A 23,852-nucleotide genomic window follows, 5' to 3' on the forward strand; every position below is an offset into this window, starting at 1 on the left:
TGAACTGGCTTGCATTCTTGTAGCAATTTGGGATCTTGCAGCTTGATTTATTTATATTAATTCATATTGTTTTGATTCTTATTTACCCAAAACTGTACTAGCAGACACTTGTTGTCTGTCCCCTGTACTTCTGTAGCACACGTTCAAACTTTCCCAGCCCAGCAACACTCCATGTAGATGAATAGAAGCTGCAAGATCTTTGCTCTGAGCTCTACTTTTTATGTTGTAGTGTGTGCTGGATCTGGGGCCACCAGAAGATGGACAGTGGTCTTTTTAGAAGAGTCTGCTTTCCAAGTTGGCTTCCCTTTTTTTCCAAAGCATTGCTTCTGTTCCCTTGAGGTCTTATATATCTGTTGTAGAAAGGAAAAGCCCAAGAGGTCTTATAACTAAACTCAGAGTTCGGAAGTAGTATTTAGTTTAGAGAATTCCCTAACTCTTTCAGTTCATCAGGAGCAGTGTATTCTTGGAAAGACGTAGCTTGGAAAGGCAATTGTTTTGTCTATAGTAGCTCTTAAATCAGAAGAATTTCTGACCATCTGGAAGTTCGTAGACCTGGTTAACATATTGAAGTGTCCACAGAGCTACAGAATCTTAATTTTTGAGAGCTAACTTTATATTACAGATTTTGTTTGACACTATTTTTAAGCCTTAGAAAGTCTTTTAAGCCTTGTTTTTATGAAAGTTACTTTTAAACTCCAAATGTCGATATGAAGCAGAACTTGAATCTAGTCTAGTTGATGTTGAAAGTATTGATTACTGTAGTGAAAAGCTAGCTGCTTTAAAAATAGTTGTATCAGTGGTATCTTGTTGTGTATGTTCTCATTATGTGGGAACCTGGACTGAGCAGATTTCTATTAGTACATGTGCACATATGCGTATTCAGCTTAAGCAATTTCTTGATTTTTCTATTCAGTCTCAATTTCTACTTCTATTTTTTTTTTTTTTTGGGTACTTCTTAAGCATTGATCGTACCAAAGTTTAGTTCAATACTCCTGTTTCAAATTTTGGCAAATCAGCAATCCAAATTAAGCTAAGGTATCATTCTTTACGTTCTTGAGACCTCAGCTTTGTGAAGTGGCATACTAGAGTTCCCTACTTTCTATTGTGTGAAAGCGCTTGAAAGAGGTGAGAATGGTCCTTGCATCTCAACAAATGCTAAATCGAAATGGAACCTTTTAACTGCTTGCTGCATGATTGGGCAAGCTGCATGGTGTGTTATGAGTTAGCCTCCAAACAAGTAACAACTAGTTTTAATATATCAAAACAACAGCGGAAGCAAAGTTTCCAGACGTTTCTCAGCAGTTGATTTTGTGATCAACTTCACTCGACAGAAAATCATTCAGGACAGGTTCTTGCCCAGCCTCAAGGGAAGACTTCTGTGGGAGAACTCTTGAACGTACCTCACGTTTCATAATAGAGAATTGAAATGAGGGTACTGCTTTTGCTCGTGCTTCTTAGGGGTTGAATTACAGTGGGCAGTCAAAGGATCTGGAGCTATTAGGAACTGGGAGAATTTAAGCAGGGTCTATCTAGTCCAGATTTTTATACTCAGTGATTTTTGTTTTGGAATCGAGAAAAGGAAGCAGGGAGGGGGTTACTACTTTATTTTGGTGGCTCATTTTCTTGTTCCATGGTCTTTAAGCATCTGTCTCAGATTGAAGGTAAAAAGTTGCGTGTAAAGAAAAGGCTGTGGTCTTTTCTTCCTAGAAGTCTCTCTGCATTTGGTCTGTCATGAGCGTACAAACTCATGTAATTCAAGAACAGTCTTACTTGGAGTGCTACTTTTATGCTCAGAACTGTTCATGGGCCCTAGAGCATGTCTGAAAAGCTTGATGCTTTTGCTCAGTTGAAAAAAGCTTAAAGAATGTAACTATTCATTGTATGTTTCCAGCTAAAGAAAATGAGGTTTGTAAGAAAATGCCAGCTTTTTGAACGATAAATTCTTGCATTAGTAACTTATCTTTTGATGTTATCTTTTGCAGTGATTTTATTTTTACATTTTTAGGAGTATTTCTCTAAGTGTTTTTCTTCCCCTTGCTTTGGTTTCTAAAATGGTTTATATACTCTGTGTCACCCCTGTAAAGATGGTTGGTAGTACAGTTAAGTATCTTTGTTCTCCTGTTTTCCTGGAGTTTCAGTTCGTTAGGGTTCTGCTACTCATTGTATTTAAGTTGCAATCAAGTCATTTCAGACTTCTGATGTATTTCTTATATGAGAGTGCATTATTTCATCACTCTTAAATGCATAATTCTGATGGTCATGTTCTGCTGTTTTCCTTTCACTGTGTTTCAAATATGTCACTATGTCCATATCCTCATTTAAGATACCACACGTGTGTTTGCATTTTAGTTAAAACCCTGACCTGTTTCCCATTGTTTTCAATGCCTGTGTCCTCCTTCTTCCTGTTCTTTGATAGGAGAGCTGGAATAAATCACTACAGGTGTGCGGAGATGTTCAACACCTGTCTTATTTCCCTGTTCTTCAGTTGGGAAGAGTGGTCGAAGTTTGTCAAAATGGCTGCACCAACTGCTTAAGAATGCTTAATGTTTTAAAATCCTGGTTTGGCTAATCACTTTTCATTTTATTTTAATCCTAGAACTTTTGAATCCTCTTGGAAAGCGCAAAAACAAGAAACTGCTTTTTAAATGTCTCTCATACAGCTGACATGTTCCAGGGAAAAGCTGTTTATTCTGCAAAATTCTCTGGGGTTTTAAATAAGCATAAAATGAAAGTTGTTTAAAATCTAGCCTTCAAAATGAATATTGAAAGGTCAGACGACAAAGCAAAGAATGGCTTGAAGTCTTCCTTACTTATGAGGGATGAAAATGGAAATGACTACATGTGTGACAAAGCTACGCTTCCTTCAAAGAATTGTGCTGCCAAGTTACATGGTGATTCAACTGACCAAAATATAGTGACTGAGAATGAAGATGATGCTGCTCTTGAAGATAAGAGTGACTTTGGAAGTATTCTTTTAAAACAGCAGTGTATTGAAGCATTTCATCTGCCAAGGGTGCCTGGTAAATATAACTGCCCAGGAGACATTCTCTTGGGAGATAAAGATACTGAATGCAAGTCTTCTCTGACTGAACAGACTAGTATGTATCCTTTGAATTGTGACTTGAAAGAAACAACAAACTTCCTGAAAGGTAATATGGCTATGACAAAAATGCAAGCTCAGAGTACTGAACAATCAATGCCTTACAGTCAGACTGAATCAAACTGTGTATTACCGCATCCTGCTTCAGAGCAGTGCACACAGTCCATGATAGAAAACAGGGTACACTGTCACCAGAGCACATGTGATGTTACTAACATTGTAAGTGGAACAGTGGGAACTGATCAAAATGATGTGCATCTGGGGGAAATGCTAATCCCTTCTGATGAAGGAGATATGGAAGAGAAATTGGGTGCAGAAAAAACACCAAATTTGTCTTTTACAGTAGTGGCTTCAGGAAGCCTAGAGGCCTCTGCTGATTTTGAAGTATATTATCCTGCCTCTGCAGGTGTTAAACTCGATATAGAAAATTCTAGTAACATTGACAGAGAACAATTGGAAACAGCAACACAGTCTGGAAAACAAGCTGCTGGATGTATTAATCCTCATGAACAAGCTGAATTATCACCATACATCTTCACTTGTGAAGATCAGCAAGTAAAAGTCTTGCAGAATACTGCTGACTGTGATGAAACCAGGAATTCCATTGCTCAGACATGTGTGGATAGTCCTGGAAATAATGTGTACCTTCTACCCGTAGAAAACATTGGAGAACAAGTATCAGAGAAAACCAGTGAACCCTTAACCAAAGAACAAAACATCCCTGGAAATGCTGCTTTTCGGTATAAGCACAACACCACTTTTGTGTCTGAAGTGCTACCTTGCAGTGTACCAAAACTAAAGAGAACAGTTAAACCAGAACTGAAATGTGAAGCAACTTTTTTGGTCTTCAGTCCTGTGGCTGGTGAAAGCGATACTGCTCTATTTACTTCAACTCCTAAAGAGCGAACAAAACCCACAACTTTTCCAGTTGCATCTGTGGCAGAACTCAGAGACAAGTCTTCTAAACTAAGACAAAACGAGATGCTTGTAGGAGAGCATAACCGAAGGCCTTCACTTAAAACTGGTTCAGGTCAAATTGCAGGAAGAACAGTGGGCAGATCACCTATTGTGTCATCAATAACCAAATCAAGGAAATGTGAGATTGTTAGTTTTCCCAAACCTAATTTCAAAAATGTGAAGCCAAAGGTGATGTCTAGGCCTGTACTACAGTCAAGAGAGAGTGAGCCCTTAAAACAGTCTCCTCAGTCACCAAAAAAATCAACCGCCTCCTCATCCTCAGTAGTTGCTTCCTCAAGGCAACTGTCCCCTTCTGTGAAAGTGCTGAAAAAGAAAATAGATTTAACTAAAGATATGAAAGTGGAACTGCCTGTGAATAAGCCCCATAAGCTGCATCTTAAGAAACACCTCTTTGCTAGCCAGGTTGTACACGCCGCAACACATCCACGAACCGTTTCCCACAGGACTTCAAAGACACCTGCGCTGAAGCAGAATCTGGAAGACACTGGTGAAGTGAGTGCTACCAATTCAGTGCGCTCCTTGGTTTTTGCTGTGCTTCCAACGTGTGGAGAAGACTCAAAAGAGATGCTCAATGATGAAATGGACACTTCAGACTCCTTAGTGCAGCCATGTGCTCAAAACATCTGTCCAAACAGAAGTGAAAAAGAGCAAAACTGCAACATAGGAATTCTGGAAGCGCCGCTGTTAGAAGATGTAGCAAATAAAACATTTGTCCTGCACTCAGTTCCTGTGGTAAGCTTTTTCCTTTACTTAATTAAATGTTTTGTACGCTTGAAGAAAGGGGCTTCTATATTGGACAGTGGAATGGGTTTTGGATGGAAACTGTGGAATGGGTTTTGTGTCTACAAAAGTAGTTGTAACATTGATTTCTGGGGTGCAGTCTCTTCCTACTAAAAGGGGAGAAAAAGTAAAAAAAAAAAATTGCAAACTGGTTGAACTTTGGAGTAAGCAATTAGCACTTGATCTCAAGTGCTTTTTAGTGTTGTTAACCTTCATCTTATTCCATGGTTTAAATTTTCTTTCTAAAGTTTTTTTTAGTGCAATACAGTCAGGATTCTATTATTCTAATAAAAGCACATGCATCTTAATGCAGTCTAACTAGCAAACCTGTATATTGCCACTTGTTAAGATTTTGCAACCTGCTGTAGAGAACCTGCTTCAGCATGGGGGTTGGGCTTGATGATCTCCAAAGGTCCCTTCCAAACGCTACAATTCTGTGATTCTGTGATTTTTAGAAATGTAACTTTAATGTGCACATTATCAGTATAATTTTAGTGATACTGTAATTTTGAGTACTTTAAGTTTATCTTAAGGATAAACTTCTGTTTTCAATAATCTTTTTTCTCTCAAAACATAATTTAGTTCTAAAACATAATTTTTAAATTTTTTTCATAGAAATGTTAAGCGTATCTTAGTAAGTAACGCAAAATTCTCAGACCAGCAATTTGGTGAAACATTTTTAACTTGTTAATTTAACTGTCTACTTTGAATAGTTTGGGAGTTCTCTTATTTGAAGTAAAAATGGAACTCATTAGAATAGTTAAGAGTAGCTAGGAACTATGCTTTATGCAGAAGACACATACCTTTTCCTGGGAGAGTAAGCCAACTGGAAGGTACAAACTTCCTGGCTGGAAGGTATGCATGCATGATGGATTGGAAAATATTGTTAGACTAGTCAGCTACCTGTCAGGAGAAACATGCCGCTTTCACATAGTCTGAAAGAGGTTTCACAGAAAAGGAACAGTGGGAAAGAAGGAAAGAGCTTCAGGGCTGAGTTGGGAAAATCTTAATTTACTCAGTGAAATGGAGGCAGTGTACTTACTAATGAAACCTGGAGTTGTTTGAATTTTTGTTGGTCTTCACTGCTTCGATAGGAAAAAAAGCTTTACTAAAATTCAGTATAAGGAATGTACTGTAGGTAGAATGGAAGCAGCTGTCCATTTCTGAAGCATTACAGAAGAAATTAATAATGTGAACTTTCTTTTCTAATTTTGAAGTATTCTACAGTTTGTGTGCTACATTGTCCACTACTTTCAGAACCACAGATTGAAGAGAATGGTTTCAATTCATCCTGTTCAGAGATGGATGCCTTTGCAATACTAATTATTCTACTGAGACTCAGTGACTCCATAGAGCAAATAATCTAAAATGCTCAGTAATCAGCTAGATTGAACTTTGTACATTTTCTTCTGTAAGGTGTGAATTAATTTCTGAAAATGGGGATTGTAATCAAAACTGGAAAGCGCATAATATGTCCAAATTATTGCTTATCGCACTGAGTCACAAAAAACTACAAGAACACCTGTACATGCTCATAGGCTTACATCTGTAGGCATGGTTTTTCAGCATGAATAGCTGTGAACAAGTGCATACATGAGCTAGAACAAGAATTCTGTATAAAAGATAAAGCGCTACCTATGAATACTAATGGTTACTTTAAATCTGTCTCAGATATATTCTTAAATTCCTCAATGTGGAAAGGTTTGCTTGTTTCTCTGCCATAATCAAAAACCTGTGCAGGGAAACCTATGACAGTGACTGTTACATTTCGGATAGACATGATAACCAACTACTTAGTTCATTAACTAGCTGCTTGGTTTAAAGATTAAAAAAAGTAATCTTGTTTGGGTGCAGTCATATATAAACAGCTCAGTTAAAGCATGGAAGAACAAGGAAAGAAGGAATTCTGACATAAAGTAATCTCTGTCATTATTAGTAACTGTTTTTAAACTTCTAGTTTTGTGTTGCTGAAAGCAATTTAAGAGAGGGTTCTTGAAGCTGTGAACTGCAGGTGGTATGACTGACTGCATCTTTGATGGAGCCTGCAAACAGCTAAATGTGTCACTTACCTGTGTGGTCAGTATTTCATTACAGGTGCCAGGAAGGGTACTCCTCAGCTTCTCACAGTCATGATCTATTGCTTTTTTTATCATCTGTTTTAAAGCAGATGCCTTCTGTGAAAGGTGAGAATGCACAAGACAAAAATACACCAAAGAAAAGCCCAGTCGGTCTACGAAATGCATCAGTGTCCAAGGTTAAAATGGTGCCATCTGTGTTTCCCTTGAGGAGGGGAAGTGAAAATAAAAATACTTGCACAATCAAAGCACCTTCTCAGAGAGGAACAGTTCTATCATCAAGCTCTGGTAAGATGAATTTTGATTGGGATGCTACTACATAAAGTTTCTTTAAGTTAAGATACTGCATTTAATATACTTTCAGACAGAACTCATTTGATGGTACAGAGTTGTATTTTTGATACTAAATGTGAATTAATTGGAATTGTTAATACAGGGCTTAAAAAAGTGGGTTTTATCTAATCATCTTAAAATCTCATCTTGTAAGGAAGGTGTTTACGAGGGAAAATGGTATCTAAATATTATTCATAGTTCGGTTATATAAAAGACCTTTGTGAAAGTAAAACTGAAATTATTCAAAAGATGTGTAACTGAAAAGGATAAAATGCAGAGCTCTAGTACAAAGCATTTATAATAAGCATCTATAGTACTTCGAAGGGAGTGGGCTCTCAGTTCAGTATGTACCATATTTTCTCAACCTAATTTTGATATAGCTCTACGGTTTCTAGAAAGGATAAAACAAAATTAGAGACTGCTGCTTCAACTGCTAATTTAACTCAATGACTTATACTGAGAGGAAAAAAAGGATCTCAACAGTAGATTCTAGGCTGCTGTTCTGGTGTGCAAACTACGTTCTGTAGTTGTATGGTAGAGATTCGGAAATACTCTTGTAAATTGTGCTTTTTTAAAAACTAAATATGGAAGTATATCTGATTATGAAGGCAACCTGGCTATAAATGACTACGCTACAAAAAAAAGGCTACACTGTAGCTTGAAAACTGTGCTTACTCAAGGACATCCAGTAAAATGGTCTTTTTTTACCCACCCGATCTGTTATACAACAGTCCAGAATACTTCACTTAATTATATAAAAGTGATAAACTGTGATTAAAATCTGTATTTATTGCTCTTTAGGGATGAGTCTCTCAAAGACAGTGGGTTTATTCTGTTCTCTGATTTAGCTTTATGGAACTATTAGTAGAAATACATGGAAAAAAAAAAATGAAAAGCATGGCTAGTTATAGATACAACTTCTACTTCTGAAAGTACATCTTTTATTTTTTTTAAATGGAGGGAGAGTAGTTTGCTGTTGGAGTGAAAATCCTTTTTCCCCACAAATTTCTTTAGCTATCTTTCCATAACTCGTATGTTAGAACTGCAGAAGTCAGAGCACCTTCTGAATTTTTCATGTTGGTAACTGGCTGCTTAAGATGAAAGCATAAAGCAGCACCACAACATTTAAAACCTTTGCATTATGATCAGTTGAGACGAGCTTCAGTTCTACTCCTGGGGAGAATTTTCTTTAATGCCTTATTCCATTCCCTTACCAATGCCCACAGTTCATAGTACATCTCACCCTTTATTTTGCTTATGCTACAAAGTAGGATTTGATACATTAAACTTCATCAGGTTGACTTGCTCTATCCCTTGCCAAGGAAATTCTTAGATGTTCCCTGATAAACATAGTATTGTTATGAATCGGATGATGAGAGCATTGGTGGGGGGAAATAAGAATAAGGAGAAGTAGGAGTTGCTTGGTTTTACTATAAAAGTCCCATTGTTTTATCAGACCATACCTTTCAAGTGAAGAAGCCCTGTCCACAGATGTTTACCAGATCTGTTTTTAAAGTTCTTGAGATAAAATTGAACATACATTTACTGTGGCCAAGCTTGTGAGTGAAACAATTCCCCATTAGTGTAGCTGATGCTTAGTGTAGGGAATAATGATTTCTTTCAGTTTAAGTAATTTGAACAATTAATTATTAAACAGTGTACCTCACTGTGGTTCCAGCAGCACAGATAAGTAACTTGCTCAGTAGCTGTCGTTATTTCCTGTTAGGATTTCTGTAGGTTACAGGCAGGCTGGCTAAATCCAGGATGGAAAGGACTTCTGGAGGTCATGCAATCTAGCCCACATTGCCCATAACTGGGTCAGCACTGAATTCAGACTTTGGTGCTTGTCAAGATGAGTATTAACTATCCAAATCCTAACAGTCTGGTTGAACTAACTCTTAACCAGTTTTTGGGTATATTTGGGTAATAGGAAGGAACGCAAGAGAAACATGATGGTCTAGCTGTGTCATCTCACATGTATGCTGGGGGTGACAAACAGTCCACCTGTCCAAAATGTATTTATATGCATGTTCTCAAGGTAATAAAGAACTCATGAGCAATAGATTGCATCGTTGTCATTTCGATAGGTAAACAGAAAATTGTAGAAATTCCATTTCTGCAACAGTGGTGACTTGCAAATCTAGAAATTTGAGTCACAGATGCAAGCTAGACACCTCCTTTTCTCCATAAGAGAGAATGACTTGTAATCTCATACTTGTTCTTGGACAAAAATCATAATTCCCTGTAGATAACTTTTCCACAGTGGAGCATGAAGACTTGTGTGATACTGGATGACAGACGAGCAGCATGCCTCTTTTTCTATTAATAAAAATAACTATCAGAATTTAAAACAGAGTAATGTGTTTGAGTCACTTGATCCTTACTGGAAGGTGTGTGTAATTCTGGAACCTTAGTTCAGGATTTTGTATCAGGCCAGAAATGAAAGCAACTATTGTTTTTAATCCCAGCTAATATGCGCAGCCTTCTAATTGGATATAGATAAACACACTGGCATAGTAATATCTTGCTAATAGTTGAGGTTGTATGGTTTGGAAAGACTCAGACCTTCTTTTGACTTGAAGGGAGATGTGAGGGGAACTGTAGAAGCCAAGGAGCTTTGATGGTTCTATAGAATATTGCTCCAAATTCTTCTGCTGTCAGCCTGTATCAGGAAATGCATGTGAAGCACTGTGACAGTCTGAACCTCAAGAAATTGTTTGGCTTTGAAAAGTATAAAATAGGAATACAAGAGATTTATTTTAGATACAAAACGTAAATGCCTACCACTGCATTTTTTTTCCTTGTGCTGCTGACTGCAAACTACCAGTAAGTTCATAAAGGAGCAGAGCTTTAACTGCACTTATAATTTCTGATGTGCTACTATTTTACCTACCCTTCTGCTGTAGCTTAAAGTTTAGCTGAAAGTTTAGCTGAATTTTCTTTTCTGTTGTATGAAACTTCATATTGTTGTTGTTGATTTCTTCAGCAATAAGAGCTGTGTCATATCTTATACATACTAGACACTATTTGAAGACTAAAATATTTTTCTACTGCTTACTGTTAAAGACTTCCAGAAATTAATGAAAGCCATGTGAAATCATCTTTGGAATGAAAATGTCTTTTGCCTCTGTTTCTAAAGTGTAGTTCATCATCTGTCAGTTATTTCTGATGTTTTAGGTACCTTTTTTATTTTTTCCGTGATTCATGTCAGTAACATCTGATTTATTATCTTGATATTTAGTTACTTCTGTGTGAATTTAAGCTAGTGGTATTCCTTTTCCTCTCTTGCTGGTATTTTCATGGCACTTAACTAGAGTAGTGAAAGCTTGGATTAAGGGAAGTTCAACTGTTTGAATTATATTTTTCCTTGAGAATCTTGGATAAATGAACCCTTTTTTGTTGATCATCCTGAAGGACTTCTCTGATGTGCTGCAACTGACTGAACTGGGTTGTGGGAATAATTCTTCCTGTTCTGTAGCAAATACACGTAAGTTGCATTAAACCACAAAAGATTTCAGTGATATTTTGAAATACTGATTTTGTTTGTTCATAATTACTAAATTTCTTCTGGTTTTATTGTTTTTTGTTGTTGTTGTTTTTTGGCTCAATCTTGCACTTAAAAGTGTAATTCAGGGAAGCTTCTGAAGTTAAAGCAGGTTAAGACTGTTCATTATTGAGTGTTGTAGCTATTTATTTCACAAAGAAACACTTTGCAGATAGAAAAATTGAAACCAAATGGTTTCAGTGGATTTTCATGCAGCTTGGAAACATGTATATATACTTGATAATTCTGGATTTTTTGGTATAGCCTTTCACAAAACACTGAAGCAGAACCAAAACAACTTCATTTCAATAAGCATTCCCACAGTCTTAAGTTTCTGTGCTGACACTGAACCAGAAGATCAACCAAACACAGTAACTGCAAATCACTTTTCAGCTTTTATCATTCCTCCTATCTACCATCTGACTCTCCAAATTTGTATTGATGTGCTGCCAAGAGGAAACAAAATATTTCAAAAAGCGAACACAACTTCCAGATTCCCTGGCCTGAAACTCCTAGGTCTTTATCAAAAAGCTGGACTGGGGAGTTAACCTGTAAAGATATCCATATACTTCCTCGTGAACAAATCTGAAATGCACCAGAGTCTGCAAATAAGGTTTAAAATTTAATTTCAGCCACTCTTTTCATGTGCTTTCCCTTGTCTCCCTCTGAAGACCCAGCCTCTTTTATGGATCTTCAAAGCAGGTTTTTCATAGAATAACTGGTTCAAGGTCATCATTTGTCCTTACACTCATGACTTCATTATAATTGGTTCCTTCTTTCTTTAATACATGTGCAGTGCTTCATTAGACTAATTAAAGTCTATGTTAAATGAACTTAAAACTCTCATATCTCTCATTGGAAGTGTGGGAAGGAGGAAATTAATACATGGGTTTCTGTGTGGGTAGATGTGTCCATAGTATGACACAGAGCTTGCTTCAGTCTGACCTCAGTGTTATCCAGACAGAACCCCCTAACAAATGGGAACTTGGAGAATGCTCCCTACTGAAAGGATACTGCTGCGAGATGTCCATAGAAAGAAACTCAAGTTTGCCTCAAGTAGGTTCATAGCTGACATGACTTGCCTTATGATTTTGACCAACTAAGCAGCTGACTCCTCTAAGCTGTTCTACTTGTTCCTTTTCTTTGAGCTTGCTTTTCTACTATAAGCTGTATCTAGGGAAGGAGGTACCTGGTCTTCAAGAGAAATGTTGTCTATTAATGAGAGAGAGATGCAGTCATTCAGGTACAGAAGGGTTGAATTACATTTTGAAGCCAGAAAAGAGCCATAAAATGATCTAATATGAATTAGACACAATGAATTTGCTTTTAGTTTTGGCTGCATACACTAGTAGAAAATCTTGCTATAATTTTGCGCCTACTTTCTTTTGTTTAATTTCCTTAACAAGGAGCGGTCTTATCATGCAGTAGTTATTAATGTTTTGTAAGCATTATGTATGTATAGTTCAGCATTTAAAAAACAAAGTTTTATAAGTCAAATGGGTTATGAGAAATGAGTAGAAGCTGCGAGTTATTTTGACTGTGAAGTAGTATGAGATCTTTTACAGTGAATAACTTAAAAGCAAGTTGATAGATTTATCTCTGACTTGATATTCTTAAAGGTAGTGTTTTGAGTTTTTTGGAGTCAGAGGAAAAAACAGAGGAGGAGGTGGTGGTGGTGGCCAGGTTTGAGTGTAAACTTAAATGGTATTTATTCCAAAGACCATAGTATTTCCAGTATGATGTTGAACATGTTATGTATCTGTTAACTTTCAGCTTCTTTCCGATGCCATCAGTGCCATCCGTAGGGACTTCAGTTTCCATAGAAGTTCCCAGACTTTTTACACATAACTTGTTACTAGCTGTACTGGGATTTCAGTTAAGTATACCTGAAGCAAGAAGCACAGTCATACCTGAAGAGACTGATACTACCAATTCACATGTGAATGCTGTCAGAAGTGTGTATGTAGGTATAAGTATATTCTCCTTTAGGAGTGATGTGCCCACCAGTTCCCTGCAGGGGAACTTCTTTGTACCTAGTCATTTACTTGCAAGGACATGCTGAGAATCTTCAAATAATTTTTCACCTTTACTGTTTAGTTTTGAATTCTCCTTATGTGGGGTATACAGGAGGAGAGAAACAGAAATCCTTGTCTTACTGAGCAAAAAAAAAAAAAAAAAAAAAAATTATATTTTGCTGCAGTGAGCTTTCTTTTCATGCAAAGCATGGAGTACATAATTCCTGCATGATAAAGAAAACTTAAAGTATGTAGTGATAATATGGATATAAAAGGTATAAACTCTCAACAAATTCTTAATGCGCAACATGAAAGGGGCGTGTGATCCAGGGATCTAGAAAATGGTGACAAATGTAATTGGGTGTAGTTGGTGGTTTTCTTTTGCCTCTTTCTTCATATTACGTTACTGTGACTCTTCCCTGTGCAAGTAGTACTAGCACTAGTACTAAATAGATGAAACTTTCATTGATGAAGCTGTGTTAAAGCTACTAGTTGGAACTTCTTATTTAAAATAGGATGCAAACAGTGTATAACAGTCTCCTTGCAGTGTTGGAATGGGCAAGTCTTACCACCGTAGCAATTGCACCTGGAAGATGGCATAAAATGGGATGCTGTTTGAAGACTGGGTTTGCCTTTGGTTGTAGGACATAACCAGGCAGCCATAAAGCTGTGGTTATTCATGGGTCTGTTCCAGTTCAGTCTACAAAAGCAAAACATAAAATTGAGGCAGATAGCTGGATGGCAAACAGTACTGAAATTGCAAGATGGTTGAGAGAATGAAAAGAATTGGTTGTGTCAACAGTTAGCAATAACAAAGTGCATTATAGCACTGATCTCTTTTTTCCAATCTTACTCTGAGAATATTGGACTGCAAAGGCAGGAACATGTGAATATCTACCCAGATGATTGCTAGCAGTCCTGTTGTGTTGGGGGCACAGAAGTGCTGCTGGTTCATTGATATCTGTGCCAAAGAGGAGCACATTCCTAATGATCACAGGTGAATAGAGTAATGTTGTGGGAACCTATATCAGACAGAGAATTAAATCTTGCTTTTTATCTAAACTGTTCTATGATCAGTTGTAGTCCCCTAAACAAATCTCTCCAATGTAAATATCTGAAGTCTCATCAGTAATCTCACAGTTGCTATCTTAGCCTGTGTTTATGTTTAGCAGCTACAATATTACTAGAAAAATAAATAACACCTTTTCTTTGGCAGTTTTGGTAGTAGTTTGAGGCTTTTAAAAGGAGAGACAGTACTACAAACACTCTTTATTCCTCAAAGTAACTCTGACTTGTGTGTAATGTCACAACTTATATTGCTGAATGGCTGATAAAGCTCGTAACCATTAGAAATTTATTAGTACTTTTGCTACTGTGCAGCATTTAAAGCAACAACCAGAAGCACTCAGATCTCTGGAAAAAATAGTGTGCTAGAAACAGTAGCAAAGTTGAGTTTGTCTTTGCATGATGTACTTACTCCTTTCAGCAGACACCAAAGTGTTCTTTTGAACATTTCAGTCTCCTTGCTTTACAAAAATACTTGTTCTGTACACTTAGATTTGGCTTTTTTTGTGGTGCATAAAATTATTTTTACAAGCTGAAACACTTAGCACACTCTGGAAGTTTACACTTGCAGAAGAAAAGTCAGAAAGGAATGAGAAGTCTAAAATTTTATGTGCTCAGGAAATATGATGATGAAAGCCCCAGACCAGCAATCATTACAATAAAAAAACAAAAGCAACAATGAAAAGAAAGATTTTTTTCAAAGACCTGTTGTGCACTTAAGTCTGCCCTAAGTTTCTGTTTAGGAAAGGTTTCTGATCTTTAATTTCCAAGTATTGTATAGCTCCACTTGCTCTGTGCTCAGTTCTAGATGTGAAATGTGTTGATAGGGTTTGAAACTTTGGATCTGAAATCTCCAAACTGATGAATACGTGTTTAACCTTAAAATCTGCCTGTTGTCAGTGCTGTTTCAAGTTAGCCACTACTGGCATATGTTTATTTTCCTAATAGGAGTTTTTCTAGGCTCCAACCTTAAGTTATTCTGAACAATAACCCACCTATGCAGAATTTGTGTGAGGGGATACTTACTTGAGTGAGGACGTGAAATCAGAACTACTTGAAAAATGACCCATGTTCCTTGCATATTTCCATACCAATACTAGAGATACTTTAACATCCCTGCTGTAACACAGTTGTTGCATATAGATTTTTTTTTCTGAAGAACTGCCAGCTTTTTACTTCACTGTAGAGGAATGTGATATTTCTACTTCAGTGACTAGATCAAATAAATGAAAGCCAGCTACTTTGATGCTATTGCTTGTTGTCGTTATAATAATAGATCACTAAATATTGTGCTTGTTTGCATGTTTTTAGTACTTTTGTTTGTATACTATATATTCCCATCTTCATCTTCAAAACCTTTTCTTTTAATTCTGGTTAGGGAATGGTACTTTTCAAAGTACTTTATAGAATCATTGTTATTTCTTGAAATAACACCAAGAGTTACTGTTTAATGATCTTGTCATGACTAAAATTCTTCAAGGAGGGCTTTCGAAAAATATTATTTGTACATTGTAATTATTTTAATGAAAGCCCTAGAGGGAAAGCACCAAGCAGCAGAAACCAAGTAAAAAACAAAAATTATCTGTTTTACTCTGCTCTGAAACTTGATGTCCTAGAGCCCACTGAAAGAGCTTTTTTTTTTCCACTGCTGATTTAGTGAATTGCTTCATTCCAGTTTCAGTGAGGAAACCAAGCTGGCTGGAAATTACATATGTGTATTTTCACATGCTTGCCTCCATCCCTCTTGAAAATGACCGAAGAAAACAGGATTTCTTTCCTGTATCTTTTGAAGTGGATGAACTTGGAACCTGGCACAATAGCAAACAACAGAATGTACCTTATCAGCAATATTTGTTCCAAAATCTGCCTTTTGAAATGTAAACTTTAACATATGAAGTCATACAAACTTAACCTGCAGTGTTTGTACAGCAGCCTTCTGTTTTGTTTTAGAATACGCAGTGATTAGGAGGGATTGGTTGTGTAGTTTAGTTTTTACCTTGTTTTGCTGAGAGGCCATTTAGAAAAGGAATTTTTGACTGGCATGGATTAACTAGTTTTCTGGTATGTTGATCCATTAATGAAATAAGCTTGTTTACATGCAAAGTTTTAGAAAGCTAGTTTAGAACAGATTTGTTCTGTGAAATCCAGAATCAGTGCTGATTATTCATTTATCTGTTTTATCAGACGAGTTTAGAGGTTTTTGCCTAGAGTGCCTGTTTGAAGTGACTTCTGTGAATGAGGCTCAGCTTATGTGAGACTTAACAGTGTTCTCATAGCACAAAATAGGCTGGATGCTCTTTGATGAACTGGATATGTCCAGATGTCCATTGCAATAAAATAAAGGGAATTCTGTTTTTGTCTCTGATTTAATACCAGGCTGGATGAAAACCATGTGTAGCATCAGTAAAAGTGCAGATCTTAAAGGAGGTCTGACATTTAAGCATGTTTAATGACTAAGGGAAGCTCATGTGTTATATTCAGTGACTGGTATCAAATCATATCTGAGTGCATCTTTAGTATATCTTAGTATATCTAGCATCTTTAGTAGGCAGGTTTTCTGTATTATTACTGAACTGATTGAAACTGCAGGAAGTAGCGTGGATCTATCTTCCTTTACTCACACTCTTCAGATTTTTGTGTACTTGATAGAGGATTTTAGGCATGTTATTTAATCCTCTTGCACCACCTACTGTTGAAATGCAAACATGTTTCTGTTGCCTAAATCTTCATGTAATTCCTTAATGTCGTGCTTTCTTGGACTTGTGCAAATTGTTGGTTTCTTGATCACTGGTATTCAGGAAGGGGGATTCTGTTGCAAAACTGATATTGAATAAGGTGGAATTATTTGCTGTTTTTCTCATATTTCAACTCTCTTGCATAGCTTCAGTGTGGCAAAAATGTAACTATTGGCAAGAATAAAAGGAAGGGTTATTATACTCAAATGGAAAAACTGATGAAAGTAAAATTCATCTATTTCTGAGCAAGATAAACTTGGTCTATGAGACTTTAAAAAAGCAATAAAGTCAGGAATTTAGGTGATTTGTATACTTGAAAATACCTAAATCTATCTTCCTTCTCTCTTTGTTTTGATTTCTCTGCAAAAATAATGAGTCTTTTCCATCATTATTTGGAGACCATATAAAGAAAGATCTTGACATCTAAATTTTACTTCAGAGCTGATAATAGTCAGTTCACTATGTGCAAGACAAGTCTGTGTATACATAACTTTTCCTAGACTGTTGTATTTTTGGTCTAGATGCACATTTTTGAGGAATAAACTGAAAGTTAATTAACTAATCTGAAACGTTCTTACTAACAAAGCAACCGCAATTTTAGCAGTATGAGAGGAAGCTCCTGTCTGAAGATTGCTCACTTCCCATTTCTAAATAGCTTGATTAACCTAGATACTGGGCATTTGTATTCAGTGAGCTCAAATTAGGGCAGTAGTTAATGCAAAAATGTGTTTGCACTAGTTGACCATTGAACTTGGTTCCAAGATGTACTGTTTAACTAGTTTTGTAGAACTAGTCAGTTTTAAGGTATACTTACGTGAAATGAGCACAGTTTGATACTTTTGTGTTGTTTGTCCTCAAAAGCAGACTATCTTATATAGTATTCCATGAAATGGGGAAACAAACAAACAAAAAAACCCAACAGTATGTGTTTGGGAGTGGGAAGAAATGAATCTGTCTTAGGTCATCTTGAGGCAAGGTTAATATTTTCATGGAATTGCCAGCACAGCTAACCATAATACACAGAGGTAGTGGAATGCAAGTAGTAAGCTTTTATGTGCATGCAAACTGTCTGCCTTGAAAGCCAGTCTTAAAAAGACCGACTCTTGACTTAAGTCTCAGGTCAGTATGAAGGTAAAAAGAGGATTTTGGGGTACTCAGAACTGTTTTGCTGGTTTCCAGCATTTGTGTCAAGGGGAGCTTAAAAACTAAATACGTTTACTTACCATGTAAATATGAGATAATTGTCTTTATATGTATATTTCTAATATGTGCAAATATTTATTTGTAGGCATACATGTAGAAGAAGTAATTGTTTTAAGTTTTTTTTCTAATTTTGTTCTTTTCACTTTTTACCTCCCTTTATCCTTCCCTCTGTGATGTGACAGGTCTGGGATCTTCGCCGAGAGAGAAGTATGCTTCTGTGAAAAATTCCCCAGCTTCCCGGGCTAGCTCTGCTAAACTACTCTCCAAATCCAAAGTGCCTGTCAAAAGATCAGTGCTGGAAAGAACACCTAGTATCTCGTCACTCAGCAGCACTCCGAGTGAGAGGAGTCTTTCCAGTAGTAATTGTAAGTAATTTAAACTGATATCTGACAACATCTGTTTAGAAAAGTCCCCTTAAAAGGAATCCTGCATGAATTCTCGTCTTACTTCTTATTAGTTTTAGATCTTACTCTTTGCCTCTTAGCTAAAGACTTTCCTTCTGCAAAAATACCATGTGAAGGAACTTTGAGCTTTGGATTTTGATTTGTTGAATAGAGATTTCAGTACAGCTCCTCTTTTGTCAAGAAACGTAATGAAAACAATGGGTGTTCTTGAGTAGAAATTGATAAGTTTAATAAGAAATAAGTGTGAACTCTGAATTTTTTGCCATAATATTTGAAATAGTATGTTTGATTTTTTTTTTCTTATACTAAACACTTGTGTTGAACTAGATCATGTCAGCTTTTAGTGTTCTAGGACAAAATGTGAAGATGAGATCATGAACAGATAGGCAAAAATGCTTTTAGCTGGTGCAACATTGAATGTAATGTATGATTTCTATTGTAACTAAGCACTGCTGTGTGGCCTGAAGCAAGTCCATCCTGGTCAAAACAGAGGAGAAAACCTCTGAATGAACTTAAATTTGAAGCTCTACCCAGGATTTGAACCAGTTGTTGTGGTAGTTATAGGGGTAAAAATGTGAAGAAATTAACTCTCAGCTAACTCTGTTAGATGTATCAGTGTCTCCAGCTGTGCATATTCAAATGAGTACATTCAAATGTGCTGCTACAATTGCATTGTTTATTTCATCTGCGAGACTAGGCAAAGGCATTTGCTTTGTACCAGCCTTCTTTTTGAAATCTGCCTTCGATGGACTGGAGGAAAAAAAAAAAGGCAAAACAAAAAAACCAACAACAAACAACTATGTTTTAACATACAACTTTGCTTTAAATATGCGCATGCATATATAATAGCTAAATTTTCTCTTGTTCTTTTTTTATTTCCTGTAGTGTCTTCATTAAAAATGAAAAACTAGCATATTCCTCAAAGGAATAAGAGTATGCGTAATAAAATATGCACTGCATGTTTCTCTGTAATCAGGCTGGTTCTGTTGCCCTGACAGCCATGTTGACTTTTGCTGTTCAGTTTTAGAACTGTATCTGGAATTCCCAAGCAGCTTTGTCTTTCTTCCTTTTACTCCACATGTAACAAAGGAGAGGGTCATTGCTTCATAACAAAGAAATGTATGCAGATTAAGTATCCAAATGAGGACTCCTTATTTAGAATGATTTGCTAGCTGCTTTAATCTGTTTTGTCCACTGCCTCAAAGCTTACAGTTTTTTCCACTCCGATTCACAAAGAGCAAGCAAGAGGAAAATGAGAGGTTGAACATGGCTGCAGTCTGGCTTTGACTTCAAGCTTGCTCTGATCCTTTTTAAATGACTATACCAGGAGGACTCCGCAGTTGCACAGAAACTAATTTTTCTCCTGATATTTTCATCAATTCTACACTAACGCCACCAACTGATTCAGGAAGCCACTGTGATATTACCTTATTGACACTGCTGATAGTGGGATCTTACAGCTTTTGTATTATTCCTTTGTTAACCTCGTTTACTGGGAAAAGAAGTAGGTTGTATTTCTTTTTATTTCTTCTTTAAAGCTCGTAACTTGATTATGGTGAATGTATGAAATGTTTTGATTTGATGATTTTTCAGTGAGGTGATTTTCATTGGTTAAATTGCTAAGCTTCATAAGAATTATTTCAGTCTGATAATCTGTTTTTGTGTATAATGAATTTGGGCTATATATGATTACACATTAATATGGTGTAATATATGACTTCAAATTGTAGAGAAAAAGTAAGTTTACTTTTTTCCTCTGTTTTATGTTCATTGCTATTCCTTTTTTCTCCTCATCTTTCAGTTAGTCTTCTATGCAGTAATGTCAGGAAAAAGTCTTTATTTAAGTGCTTTTATTAGATTTGTGTGTCCTGACAAAATCAGGAATATAGTCTTGTGCTGTGAATGTCAGGAAATCTATAATGAACTACTGTCGTCCTCTCAACTGCATTAAATTTACAAAGCCATTTTGCTTGTTTTGTTTAAGGTGTTCATCTTGGTGGGGAAAAAAACTTATAAAACAAAGTGTCCCTCCTGCTGTGTCAGCTCAGCCCTTTGTTATGAGATATTGTTGGACTGATCATTTCAGCAGCATTACTCTTCTGTCTAATGATCATTTGATTTTTATAATTCTTTTCTCTAGAGGGACTCTTGCAATCTGAGAAATTTGGAAATAATGAAATTTGAAATGCTATTGATATTAAAAACATACTTTGCATGCATATCAGTTTGAGCATCAAAACCATGAATTTTTAACAAGCTTCTGCAATTTCAATCATGACCTGAAAATCCTAGTATTTTGAACACACTGAAACATTTAAACTCTCAGGTTAAGAGAAGAAACTTGACTTGCATTAAAATAATTGCATATAAAGAAGTTGTGTTTTAGAGGTTAAAAGTTTTTTCTAGCAATTTACTTTGAATTACATTTCTATACGGTCAATATTTGACTGAAAAAAGAGCACTTATTGAGTTGTGTTGAAACATTTATCTCTTAGATTTGATGAGACCATTTTAAAACCTGTTGGTATCTCATCAAGACTGCAGTATCTACTCACAGAAAAAGGCAAGTCTGCCTTTTTCTTCTGCACACAATCCAGTTGTCTGACTCCACGGCTTCCAATGTAGTGAATGGTGCCTTACTGATCCTGCACCAGGAGTGCTCTTATCCCCAAAGTGTTGCTTCCATGGTGTGCTTGTGAATAATTGGAAAGTAGCACAGCAGTTTATGGGCACGCGGTAGCTGCCTGCAGTGAACTTTGAGCTAAAGTTCTTAATTTAGTAGCTCCCAGAAAAAAATGGACTGCTTCAGAGCTCATACTTCATTAGAACAAGTTAACTTAAATCATCTGCTGTTGAACAGGGTCAGATTCTACCAACTGCAGCGTTGATGTATTATGCAAATTGTTTCTCATGCATAAATTTCTGTTGCAGATGTTTAGTGTTTGTACTTTCAGAGGAAATCTATCTCCTTTATTTTAAAAACAAAAAATAGAAAACTTTTGTCACATGTGCCTAGAAGGGAAAGAAAATAATATTATAAATATTATTGTTGTAAATATTGTACTGATTTCTGGTCAAGAAGCATTTTTTGGAAAGACTTAACTTTTAGATGAATGATGCTAGTGTATTTAAATTAACATGAAAATAATCTTAAGGTTGCATTTGATCTTTTGATGAATAGTATTACATGTGTACTTCTAGTTACCTTAAAATCAGCTTCATAAAGCACTAATCTGAGGCAAACTTGCTATTATATGAGTCACCTTTTATTATTCTCTCTTCCCCCTGCTTCCCCTAATGAGTAGTTGAAGTAAATAAACAAAAAAACAAAACAAAACAAAAAACAAAACAAAACAAACCAACAAAAAAAACCAGCATGGCACCTATTCCAGAGTGATTTAGTTTTTGCTTATGCTCTGGTAAGTGTGATGTCAACTTCTTACTCTTAATGTTTCAGAATGCTGACTATCACTGTAACTTTTTGCTGTTTGAGCTGAAGTATTTTCAATCAGTATTTAGTTCAGACATCTTTTCATATTTTTTGCTGCAAAACTAAAATAAGTCATTCTCTCCCCACATTTCAATTTTCTTTCTTCAGCTAAAACTTTCTGTTGTGGCACTAAACCAAACCTCTCTGAAGACCCAATGAAATGGAGGTAAACATCTTATGCAGCAACTGCTCTGTTGGAAATCTAATTTTTTTACATGAGACAGAAAATATACTGCTTTTCTTAAATTGAGTCTATCTGCTCTTTTTTCTGTTTTGTTTTGTTTTTTCCCTATATGGCTACAGCTCTCCTCTGGTGAGAGAAATATGTGTTGGATGGTCAACATCTAAGGACCTTTGCCATTGGGGAAATCACTTTTATGAATGTGTACTGCAGAAACTTTTCTTAAAACTTGTTTGGCAGCATGTATCTCTCTATTCAAATGAGAAGGAAAAGGGAAAGATGCTGCTTTAGGCAGTTCTCTCTTTTTTTTTAATTTGTTAAAAAACAAACACACAAACCAATGAATTCTGTGACCAGGATGACTTCAGATTGATGATCTTTCTTGGTTTAGTCAAACTGAAACGTCTTCCACATTTTCTTTGTATGATATGGTAAGGCTTCTGTTTATGTACTGTTATCAGTATTCTCTTGCATATACATACCTCCTGTGCATGGTTCAAAGCTGTATGTCCAGTGTATGTTTGCAACATCCAGGGACTAATCTGTTACAGTTAATCAGTCTACAGAAAATAACAAAAAAGTTCATAGTATTTTTATTCCAACTTTTATTTCTTCTAACTTGAATAACGAAATGGTTTTACTTTAAGATTTAATTTTCTCCAAGCTAGCTACTTTCTTGACCAAATTCTCCATCATTCTCTCTTCTAGCTACAAGTGCCACAGTCATCATCAAGAATGGAGAATGGCCTTCAAAAACCTGCCAGAATGGAACTTCTGGATCTGTCTCTTTGAAAGCAGTACCAAGACCTAGATTACTCTCATTGAAAGCAACTCCAAAAGGTATCTGAATCTGTAGCTACAGTGAAACTAAAGCTACTGCTGTTGTAGTGCCTTACCTTTTGCACCTGGCTGCCACCTGAAGCAATGTATGTTTAGCAGTAGCATACTGCAAGGAAGTAGAATCACATCAGTGCTTCAAGTTTCATAAGATTTCATAAGAAAGCTAAAACATTCTTTGAGTTGTTGTAATTGATAGGTTATTTCAGGCAAATGAGGAGGCAGTCTGCACTGTGATGAGGGCTTACTAGAGCAATAAGGCTGTGCATGGTATTGGGACTAAATGCATTATGTTGTGGGTGTCATTATTCAAGTTTTACTTTATTCTCACAAAGCTCAGGCACAGACTCTGTAGCTGCTGCTGATCTGTAGGGTAGATCTACTTTGAATTTATCCTCTGGATATGGTTGTGCTTTTCCTCATGCAGACTTGAAATTACATTTGCCCCTGTCAGAACAGAAAGGATCTTACAGAATGGTGTAACTCTTTGAATGAGATGTTACTAGATGATGCCTCTTCTTGAATGAATGGCGTTGTCTTATCATTCAAAGGAAAGAACTGTGCTAACAGCTTACCTCTCCATGCTTCTTTTTCTTGATATTCTCCTAGATGACTAAGAGGAAGTGGAGGTCTGCTTTAATGAAGATATATAATTGTGCTTCATCCCTTGGTGATAAAGGAAATTTAGTTAAAATGCGCTTTCTGACTTTATATTAGTGTTTTGGTTCCTGTTCCTTTTTGAGCCAGGACTTCTCTATAAGCCATCAGTGCTTTTCCACTCAAGCCACAAACAGCAGCTGACAACTCATTCTCTGACCAAAATTGAAGGCATAATGGGAGCAGATAAATAAGCTTGTGCTCTCTGTCCTGTAAATCCTAGTTATAATCAGCTTGCTTCTGACCATCTTTGTAGTGAACTGGTTATTGTAATTGGATAAACCTAATTAAATACAATGCTTCTGCTTTAGGCTTAAGTTTTAAGCCTGCCAAATGTCATGCTATAATGACGTGCTTTAAAATAGTAAACAGTGATAAGAGGCAGACATTGCCAGAAACTGTAAATCACTGAAACAAACAAAAATTATGACTGCCTGACAAGTCAGTGCTTTTTT

At 36.3% G+C, this 23,852-nt stretch overlaps 1 protein-coding gene across 2 annotated transcripts; it reads left to right on the top strand.

Annotated features, from left to right (window-relative positions):
* Nucleotides 1-2,580: 2,580 nt before the first annotated feature.
* Nucleotides 2,581-22,766, top strand: LOC104910762 (microtubule-associated tumor suppressor 1 homolog). Of its 2 annotated transcripts, none has more exons than XM_010710147.2 (4): nt 2,581-4,810; nt 7,023-7,221; nt 18,011-18,193; nt 22,612-22,766. In XM_010710147.2, the coding sequence occupies exons 1-4, from the start codon at nt 2,756-2,758 to the stop codon at nt 22,749-22,751; spliced, it is 2,577 nt and encodes an 858-aa protein (XP_010708449.1). In that variant the 5' UTR covers nt 2,581-2,755; the 3' UTR covers nt 22,752-22,766. The 2 variants fall into 2 exon arrangements, with proteins under 2 accessions (XP_010708449.1, XP_010708450.1); XM_010710148.2 differs by having other exon boundaries at nt 7,026-7,221.
* The last annotated feature ends 1,086 nt before the right edge of the window (nt 22,767-23,852 follow it).

The sequence above is a fragment of the Meleagris gallopavo genome, chromosome 4 (genome assembly GCF_000146605.3).
Source record: "Meleagris gallopavo isolate NT-WF06-2002-E0010 breed Aviagen turkey brand Nicholas breeding stock chromosome 4, Turkey_5.1, whole genome shotgun sequence".
Classification (NCBI taxonomy): Eukaryota; Metazoa; Chordata; class Aves; order Galliformes; family Phasianidae; genus Meleagris; species Meleagris gallopavo.